The sequence below is a fragment of the Gymnoscopelus braueri genome, assembly GCF_963280865.1.
Source record: "Gymnoscopelus braueri genome assembly, contig: SCAFFOLD_398, whole genome shotgun sequence".
Lineage (NCBI taxonomy): Eukaryota > Metazoa > Chordata > Actinopteri > Myctophiformes > Myctophidae > Gymnoscopelus > Gymnoscopelus braueri.
The window spans coordinates 18,799-29,309 of NW_027660899.1; the positions used below are offsets into that span (position 1 = coordinate 18,799).

The 10,511-nt window shown below is 43.2% G+C and overlaps 1 protein-coding gene across 1 annotated transcript; it reads left to right on the plus strand.

The window, feature by feature from the left end:
- Window positions 1-8,689: 8,689 nt before the first annotated feature.
- LOC308081076 (tRNA N(3)-cytidine methyltransferase METTL2-like) lies at window positions 8,690-9,760 on the plus strand (the record flags this gene model as incomplete). The annotated part of the gene is made up of 1 exon (XM_080457475.1): window positions 8,690-9,760. One exon carries the CDS (start codon window positions 8,690-8,692, stop codon window positions 9,758-9,760), a length of 1,071 nt encoding a protein of 356 aa, XP_080313601.1.
- Between the last annotated feature and the right edge of the window lie 751 nt (window positions 9,761-10,511).

Consider the following 10,511-nt stretch of genomic DNA (forward strand, 5'->3'; position numbering starts at 1 on the left):
ATTTCAGTTGTTTGACTCTTTGAACTCTCTGGAGGAGAGAGGCTCTGGCACTGTTATGAACAGTGAAATACCCACATCTCCTTGGAGCTACTTTGTACTTTTCAGGTTTGTAAATCAAGCCTTTGGAGAGTTTAGGTCTAAATAACAAATGACCCTGATGTTGGTAAAAGCAGGGCTTACAGTACACCCACTGAGGAAAACACGAAGTAGAAACTTTGAATCTAATTACTGTAAGTAGTCAGAAAACAACACTTCTTTGTGAAATAGACATGAAGAACATGGACACTGATCATGTTCAGTTTGAACAGAAAGTAAGCCAGAGATTGTCCGTTCAAATCCCATCTGAGGTGCTCTTTAGCAGAGAGGGGCTGCAGAAGAGTGCTAGGCCAGGCCAATAACCGACATGTCGATGTAGCAAATCCATCATCTGCTTAGCCTGTATTCCTCCTACCGTTCCTTCTGAATAGAGTTGAACTCTGGGATCAAAATCCTCCCCTCCGCATGTTGTCCAACAGCTGTTTCCTTCTGATCACATCATCCATCTTTAGTGTTTTTGAGAAAAGACACAGCTGCTGTACACTCCAAGACAACACATTCAATCTGCGGGAAATCACATTTGTGCAACTGTATGACGTGATCTCCCTGCATGCTTTTGGCATAGGTGGCAGGGAAAGCTAGCCTGGTAAACCCCCCTCCCTCCGGAAATCTCATTTGCATTTGATTTCAGGAAGGAGGTCTGGGATTGCGCAGGGAGTAAAGCTGCCCGAACACTGCGTGTTCGAACCAATCAGCGGCTGCTAGGGGCGGGATCATCCAATCACCTGCCTAGTAGCTTGAAAAAAAGAAAAAACGTCTGTCATCGATTCTGCGACCGGAGTCTCAGATGGGAAGTAGGCTGTGAAACAAATGTGTGTCGCAAGCTTCTTCCATTTGACGGTGTCAGGTTAAGGGAAAGCAGCCATGGCACCAACTGAACATTCAGGTGCATCCATCCCATTTTGGTCACTAGAGAAAGATCAGGATGTGGTAAGTGAGCTTGGTTCCAGAGAAGAGCTTGATAGTGGGAACGCATGATGTGAAACTTTGCTGCATCTGAGGTTGGTTGCAGAGTCTCTTATGCACAAACTATACAAAACAACTTGACTCATTGCATGTATCAACTTCAGGTACACCGTATATCTTACAGATGAATTTCTCTGTTGACCTCGCTATGTCTTCTGTGAGAAGGCCTTTTCCAAGCCCAATGAGATCTGTGTGATGTTGTTGGAACACCTGCCAGGCTGTTCTCTTACTGTGGCCACTGAACTGAGACACACTGTCACAGCTAGTGACAACATGGAAGGCAAGTAGTGTGTCAACTTGATCCGCAGAAAGCAACATGCGAAAGCATACATGTACTGGAAGATACTTTGGAGCCTTTGATGTCCCAGCTTTCATGTAGAGATGCTTACATTGCATTAAGTCATAGTGTGCCAGAAGTAGAAGCACATCTGTATCACGTGCTGACACAACTAGTGTTTCCATTTCCATTTAAGCATGGATGCAGTGCAAAATCAGTCACGTGTCAGTTTCCTCATGGTCAGCACTTAGAGTGACTTCAAGATCTGGATCAGATGACTTGACAGTGGTCACTTCGGCAAACCCCCCTGATCAATGACCGTTAGATTATTCAGGTTGTGTTTAATCAGATGGTTTGAAAGTAATAGAGCAAGGTCTGCTTTATTTTCCTCAAGTGCCATGAAGCTAGACCAGTCTGTTGGAAGGGGAACTGACTCGTAAGTCGTTCTCTATTTTACGACATATTGGTCAGTGGCGCTGCTTGCATTTAATCCGTGTGCCTGCTTTGATCGTTTCCTCTTGATACCTGTCAAAGACTACATCAATCCTCTGGCAGTTTTCTAACACATTTTAAACACAGCTCCAGCTAAGATGTTGGCATATTCACCAAATGTTCTAATGCCAGGTGGCTTTCCTAGTGCCATCACGAGTGCTTGGCCATCAATGAGCAAGCAGCTGGCATCATCAAGTGTAATTTTGCAGGGGTTTGGACTTGTTCTGTCAGTATGCTTACTTTTTTTGTGACCAACTTTTTTATTTTATCTTTTTTAAAACAAGCTTTCAGAGGTGACAGACATTTCATCACATTATTGTGTGGGCAAGCAGTTCATACAATTTCCCACGTGACATACGAAAGTGTCTTTTCAGTATGCTTACTAACACAGATTTGTTGGTGGAATGTAGACAACCATTAGTTGTGGCCAAAGATAGTGGGATGGTCATGAGTTAATGCGTTGTGAATCATTTGCTTTGAAGTATTCGACAAGACCCCGACCATGGAGTAACAGAAGACACTTTATTGATGGTAGTCACACAGAGCGCATATCCAAGCAGAGATGTTAGTGATTGAGAGGACGTCCAGTCACTGCGTGATTAGCTGCCCAACTGGGCTTCTTGACATTGTTTTATATACGACCTAGAAGGTCAAAGTATCATTCATTAATGTTCTTCAGACATTAGATACGGTGTTTGCCCTTTACATGGTTATTCTTAGTCCCTTGCTTAATCAGCACAAGATGATTGCAATGTCTGATTAAGCAGCGTGATTTTCCAGGGCCTCTCTCTGTGCTGCAGGTCTGATATGCAGGCCTGATGCTATTTTAGTCTTCACATAGTTACTGTGTCCACACAGCCTTCATGCCCATTGCCTTGTCTGACCTCTGCCCTTCTACCAGCCTGCATCTAATAGGCATCTAAAGGCAGACCCATATTGGCTTCAGTTTGTATATTATTCAGATAAATCATATATAATACATAATCTATTAACAGCGTAAGGATGTTTTCACCTGGCGCCCTGCTCTGTAAGCTGTAATGAGCCTTTGTAGAATGTTCCTATCCACTTTGATAGTGTTTAGCTTGGCCTTGGAAAGTTGCACAACTTCATATAAAGAGGTAAATGTCTTGGCCTTATTCTTTCGAAAAGGCGATTTCAGAGCCAGGTGCTGGTCACTATCTGGAGGTTCTTTGTCGACAAAGACTTTCATTTGTGCTTGTCCAAGTTCTTCTGCATTAAGCAGAGATTCCTGAATCTTAGATGTGACTACATCCGTTGATCATGTTTTTCGATGTGTCGCCACCATCTTGAAACACCCCATGCTGTTTCAATGGCACAACTATTCTGCCTTCATCAAAGTCGTCTTTCTCCATTCTTCTTTTTGTGCACTCATTGTGTGTGTACTCCTCATCTTCATTGCCTGATGTCATTCCTAGCTGTTGTTGTCTGAGAAACTATACCTGTCCTGATTACATGACAATGCCCATCTACTCAGTACAGACCCTATTCTGGTAATACAAACTAAGCCTCCACTCTTCTTTCCTGTAGCATTTAGCCATTCTGTACTTTGGTCCGCTGAAACCTGATTGAAGTGTCGATCAGTGCGTTTTATCACAAAGTTGCCTTCCTGGAACTCAAGGAGGACCTCTAGTGGAAGTACTGACATCCCAGCCAGGTATACAGTACCCCATCTGGCGTAGTTAACATGATCATACTGTACCTGAAGAAGAATGGCAGCAGACATTTGAATGCACATAGGTGGAGATCCCATAATCTATAGGATGCTGACCATAGTCATACAGTTCCACCAGAACTCAGCATTTGGATCATCAACAACAAGAGCTGCAACAAACTCTTTCAAGGGCTGCTGAAATCTGTTGCTATTCAGTTTGTCGATGTGAACGCAGGATGTGAAACTTGGCTGCATCTGTCTGGAACCAAGCTCACTTGCCAAATCCTGATCTTTCTCCAGTGATTGAAATGGGATTGATGCACCTGAATGTTCAGTTGGTGCCATGGCTGCTTTCCCTGCAATCTATGCCAAAAGCATGCAGGGAGATCACGTCATGCAGTTGCACAAAGGGGTGTCTCAGCCAACTGCAGGAAAGTATGCATGGAGTGCATTGAAGCGTGCAATTGCAAGAAACTTGGCAACACCTGCCAGAACGCTGAGGATGACTGGGACTAAGTCTGTCTGCTGCATGCAAATACAAGTCAGAAACACAAATTAAGGCAATTATACATCTTAGCAATTATTCATTACCAACCAACAAAAAAAACTAATATTATTCATTACCAAATTTTCACAATATAAATTATTAACTCTTTGACTGCCAGAGTATTTTCATAAAGTACTCCCCCAGTGCCAGCAATTTTCGTGTTTTTTTATTTTTATATTTTGAATTTTTCTCATGAAAATAATTTAAGGACACATAATTTAAAGACCCAGCACAAATCCGCCACTAGAGAGCAGCACATGACAGCTTGATCATGTCGTTGGGTCTCTCTCACCCTTCTTGATAGATTAGACAAGGAAAAACATGAAAACGGATGTGACGTCGTCCCAGATTGTTTTGATCGGCGAAAATTACGATGTGATACACGACGGCGATGACTGATCGTCACCCAGACCATAGATTATAGAAGAGAACCTGTCCGTTTGTCCGTTATACCGTGTGAAAACCCGTTTATTTACCTATTTGGACGAAAATGACTGGGGAAAAAAATCAAAAACCGGAAACGGAATCCAGGTCATGGAACCGGATGCAGATGTCCGTGAAGTAAGTGGAACTCGAGAATAACATTGAATATTAAGCAGCATAGCGCAATCAGAGATTAAACAATGAACGCGCGTCAAGCGCGTCGACGGCCAACTGGACAAAGTAGCACTTGACGCGTTATCGCGTCGTCCGCAGTAGGATAATTCCTTTAACAGGTCCGTTCATGAAAGTCCTTGCGGTCTTGATTCCAATGAGGGCCTGTGAGCAATTAGGGGTTGAGAGTCTTGCTCAGGGACAAATTTAATTTCATCGACACATTTGCTGGCCTGGCCTGGAATCGTACCTGGGGCAACCAGGGCCTCTGGCTCCCTAGGCGGGCTCACTAACCACTCAGCTATGGCCAGCTATCAGCTATGGCCACCCCTATTAGAGGTGCTCTAGTGAGGGCTGGCTTATTTTGGGGTTACAAAATTGTGGGATAAATAAAAAATAAAACCCCTGGGGGTCCACGGATCCCCTGGGAGTCTTGGGACCCCCGCGAAACATCGCGTACGCCTTTGGACCCTCGCGAAACATCGCAGACCCCTTCGGCTGGCTTTTGTTTTCTCATGAACCTGGTTGCTTGTTTCTGGCGCAAACTCTGGCAACACTGAGCTGTTTGCTTGTCTGCCTCCCAACAGACAAAGCTGGGAGATCTCTTTCCCAAATGTGCAAGTAGATATAAAAGTGGTTCTTTCACAATTGATCTTAAATCAGAATATTTCATTTTATTCCCCATACATGAAAACATAAAAAAGGACATTTCAGTCTGTTTTCAATCTGGTTTAGTCAAACATATATGTGTTTTATTATGTTTCAGCATAGTGGTGGGCGCCAGCTTTAAATGGTCCATTTTGAGGGCTTAGCGGCCATTTTATCATGTGATGTCATAAATTAACACGATTTGGCTTCGGGGTTAAGATTTTTGGAAAACTGACCTAGTCTATATTCTTATGCGTACACATACGTCATGTCCTAGTATGAGCAAATAGGGGAAGGGGATCAACGTCACGTGATTCTTTGTTTGGCCCGGCAAAAACCTGGATGTGTGTCTCAAAGCATGTGATTATTAGCAGAATCGTGGAAAGTTTAGAATATGTTGCGGTCCCGTTTTCATTTTTCACAAGATCTTTGATTTTTGCAAAGAACAACTTCACCATATAAATGTAACAATGTGTGCGTTCCGTAATTCCAATGGTGAAAGCTGTGTTGTTTCACCCGATGAAAGAATGGCGGATTCGGCCATGCCCCGAAATACCCGTATATGTGTCTCAAAGAATATGGAGATAACTGACATCCAGCTCTGACATCAGAGACCCCCTCCTGGAGCCCCATATGGAGCTAACCAAGATATCCAAGCCTGACATCACACACCCTATCTTTGGGCATGACCTACATCGGGGCTCCAAATATGTATATGACTGACAATCTGGAGACAGTTCGACTCTTTAGTATTGCGTCCTCTGAAAATGACATCAGTTAACAGTCATGTCTAGTGTCTTTTATTCAGGCAAATTTAAGTTAAGACTTCCTTTGGCTTGTTTGTCCTTGTAAGTCCCTAAAGCCTTATTTGGACATGAATGTAATAACTTTGTAATATCATCATCACCACCATTAGATCTGCTAAAAAGATCAATTGATTTACAGTATCTGACACAATTGTGTGTGCTGTATGAAATAAGTAAGTAAGTAAGTAAGAAATGCATGTTATTTTACTTGTCAACATTACCATTATTCAGCTATTACCGCCAACATGGCAGCGCCCGATGCTGTGAGAGCAGTGGAGAAGGAAAGCATGGAAGCTGGGCCAATTGTACTAGAATCTTACATCTTAGCAATTATTCATTACCAACCAACAAAAAAAACTAATATTATTCATTACCAAATTTTCACAATATAAATTATTAACTCTTTGACTGCCAGAGTATTTTCATAAAGTACTCCCCCAGTGCCAGCAATTTTCGTGTTTTTTTATTTTTATATTTTGATTTTTTCTCATGAAAATAATTTAAGGACACATAATTTAAAGACCCAGCACAAATCCGCCACTAGAGAGCAGCACATGACAGCTTGATCATGTCGTTGGGTCTCTCTCACCCTTCTTGATAGATTAGACAAGGAAAAACATGAAAACGGATGTGACGTCGTCCCAGATTGTTTTGATCGGCGAAAATTACGATGTGATACACGACGGCGATGACTGATCGTCACCCAGACCATAGATTATAGAAGAGAACCTGTCCGTTTGTCCGTTATACCGTGTGAAAACCCGTTTATTTACCTATTTTGGACGAAAATGACTGGGGAAAAAAATCAAAAACCGGAAACGGAATCCAGGTCATGGAACCGGATGCAGATGTCCGTGAAGTAAGTGGAACTCGAGAATAACATTGAATATTAAGCAGCATAGCGCAATCAGAGATTAAACAATGAACGCGCGTCAAGCGCGTCGACGGCCAACTGGACAAAGTAGCACTTGACGCGTTATCGCGTCGTCCGCAGTAGGATAATTCCTTTAACAGGTCCGTTCATGAAAGTCCTTGCGGTCTTGATTCCAATGAGGGCCTGTGAGCAATTAGGGGTTGAGAGTCTTGCTCAGGGACAAATTTAATTTCATCGACACATTTGCTGGCCTGGCCTGGAATCGTACCTGGGGCAACCAGGGCCTCTGGCTCCCTAGGCGGGCTCACTAACCACTCAGCTATGGCCAGCTATCAGCTATGGCCACCCCTATTAGAGGTGCTCTAGTGAGGGCTGGCTTATTTTGGGGTTACAAAATTGTGGGATAAATAAAAAATAAAACCCCTGGGGGTCCACGGATCCCCTGGGAGTCTTGGGACCCCCGCGAAACATCGCGTACGCCTTTGGACCCTCGCGAAACATCGCAGACCCCTTCGGCTGGCTTTTGTTTTCTCATGAACCTGGTTGCTTGTTTCTGGCGCAAACTCTGGCAACACTGAGCTGTTTGCTTGTCTGCCTCCCAACAGACAAAGCTGGGAGATCTCTTTCCCAAATGTGCAAGTAGATATAAAAGTGGTTCTTTCACAATTGATCTTAAATCAGAATATTTCATTTTATTCCCCATACATGAAAACATAAAAAAGGACATTTCAGTCTGTTTTCAATCTGGTTTAGTCAAACATATATGTGTTTTATTATGTTTCAGCATAGTGGTGGGCGCCAGCTTTAAATGGTCCATTTTGAGGGCTTAGCGGCCATTTTATCATGTGATGTCATAAATTAACACGATTTGGCTTCGGGGTTAAGATTTTTGGAAAACTGACCTAGTCTATATTCTTATGCGTACACATACGTCATGTCCTAGTATGAGCAAATAGGGGAAGGGGATCAACGTCACGTGATTCTTTGTTTGGCCCGGCAAAAACCTGGATGTGTGTCTCAAAGCATGTGATTATTAGCAGAATCGTGGAAAGTTTAGAATATGTTGCGGTCCCGTTTTCATTTTTCACAAGATCTTTGATTTTTGCAAAGAACAACTTCACCATATAAATGTAACAATGTGTGCGTTCCGTAATTCCAATGGTGAAAGCTGTGTTGTTTCACCCGATGAAAGAATGGCGGATTCGGCCATGCCCCGAAATACCCGTATATGTGTCTCAAAGAATATGGAGATAACTGACATCCAGCTCTGACATCAGAGACCCCCTCCTGGAGCCCCATATGGAGCTAACCAAGATATCCAAGCCTGACATCACACACCCTATCTTTGGGCATGACCTACATCGGGGCTCCAAATATGTATATGACTGACAATCTGGAGACAGTTCGACTCTTTAGTATTGCGTCCTCTGAAAATGACATCAGTTAACAGTCATGTCTAGTGTCTTTTATTCAGGCAAATTTAAGTTAAGACTTCCTTTGGCTTGTTTGTCCTTGTAAGTCCCTAAAGCCTTATTTGGACATGAATGTAATAACTTTGTAATATCATCATCACCACCATTAGATCTGCTAAAAAGATCAATTGATTTACAGTATCTGACACAATTGTGTGTGCTGTATGAAATAAGTAAGTAAGTAAGTAAGAAATGCATGTTATTTTACTTGTCAACATTACCATTATTCAGCTATTACCGCCAACATGGCAGCGCCCGATGCTGTGAGAGCAGTGGAGAAGGAAAGCATGGAAGCTGGGCCAATTGTACTAGAATCTTCGAGTGCAGATGTGAAACGCCTTCAGTTTGGCACACGTTTCTTGACAGACCCAAGTCAAGTCTTCCAACACAACACATGGGATAATGTGGAATGGACAGAGGAACAAGAGGCAGCTGCTGTGAAGAAGGTTCTAGAGAACAGCCAGCCACTTCCTGCAGAGAAACAAGAAGAATATGACTCCCGGGCAAATGAGTACTGGAATGACTTTTATACAGTCCATGAAAATCGCTTTTTCAAAGATCGTAACTGGCTCTTCACTGAGTTCCCAGAGCTGGCCCCACAGTGTTGTCTCAACTATGAAGCCCATCCTGAAGTCTCTTATGACAATCACCAGAACCAAAGAAAAGGCGAGGAGGTCACTTCTCTGTCTCCGAATGCTGGTGACTACCCAGGCTCTTCTGCGACATACCGCATTCTGGAGGTTGGCTGTGGCGTGGGCAACACTGTTTTTCCTATTTTGAAGACCAACAATGATCCTGGACTCTTTGTTTACTGCTGTGATTTTTCCAGCGCTGCTGTGGAGCTAGTCAAGAGTAATACTGAGTATGACCCTGGGCGCTGCCTTGCCTTTGTTCATGACTTGAGTGATGTGGAAGCCTATTACCCTGTCCCTGATGGAAGCCTGGATGTTGTGCTTCTAATCTTTGTTCTGTCAGCCTTGCATCCTGACAAAATGCAGGCATCAATTATCAGATTAGCTCGGCTGCTGAAGCCAGGGGGAGTGTTGATGCTCAGGGACTATGGACGCTATGACATGGCACAGCTGCGCTTCAAGAAAAGGAGATGTTTGTCAGACAATTTTTATGTTCGGGGTGATGGAACACAAGTCTATTTCTTTACTCAAGATGAGCTCCATGACATGTTCACTGAGGCAGAGCTTGAGAAAGTGCAGAATGTTGTAGACAGGAGGCTACAGGTGAACCGAGGCAAACAGCTAACCATGTACAGGATTTGGATCCAATGCAAGTACCACAAGGCTCACACTGAGCAACTTTAAACACGGAGCCAAGCCACCTGAAGAGGTACGTCATTAGTATGCCTTATTCTTCATACAAAATCAATTACAATAGTGCCAAACCTCAAATAAAATATTTATGTGCCCAATATTTGTCAACACATAAAAAAGAAAGAAACAATATGTCAACGATCTATTGCTTCTATGCATAAACACCTGGGCTTTTTACCTCTTCAAATGTGAGTAGGCTATTTAGTATTTAATTTCTTAACGCTCAGCGCGAGGGACTTTCTTGCGCTAATCTACAAGTTGTCAAGTGGGTGCATACCGACGCGTTGTTAGCTTGTAGATCTGTCCATTTTGAGGCATGACGACGTTTATGGTCTGACATTAGAGTTCCCGGTTGCCTTTTATGGTGTTAAATGGGGTGTGAATGATCTATACGGGAGCGCGCTCGTGACTGTCGGGCAAACATTTGTTTCACTCGCGCTACATACAAATAAAGGTTGTACACAGCGTTTGGTGAATTGCACGTGAGACTGTGCTTATCGAAAATATGCAACCCTTTAGTCACTTTATTTAGGCACTATTTACGAACAGTGTAGTGAATCAGGCCCAATCACTCTTAATATCAGAATGTTAGGGAGGTCTATGCTAAGGTCTTACTTGACTGTTATGCACACCGGATCAGCAGTTTTTGGTGAGGGCAAAGAGGGACTTGAACCCACAACCAAAGCAACATTGCAATCTTCAGAATGTGACTGATGGGTTAAATTGACCCTCCTATCTCCAT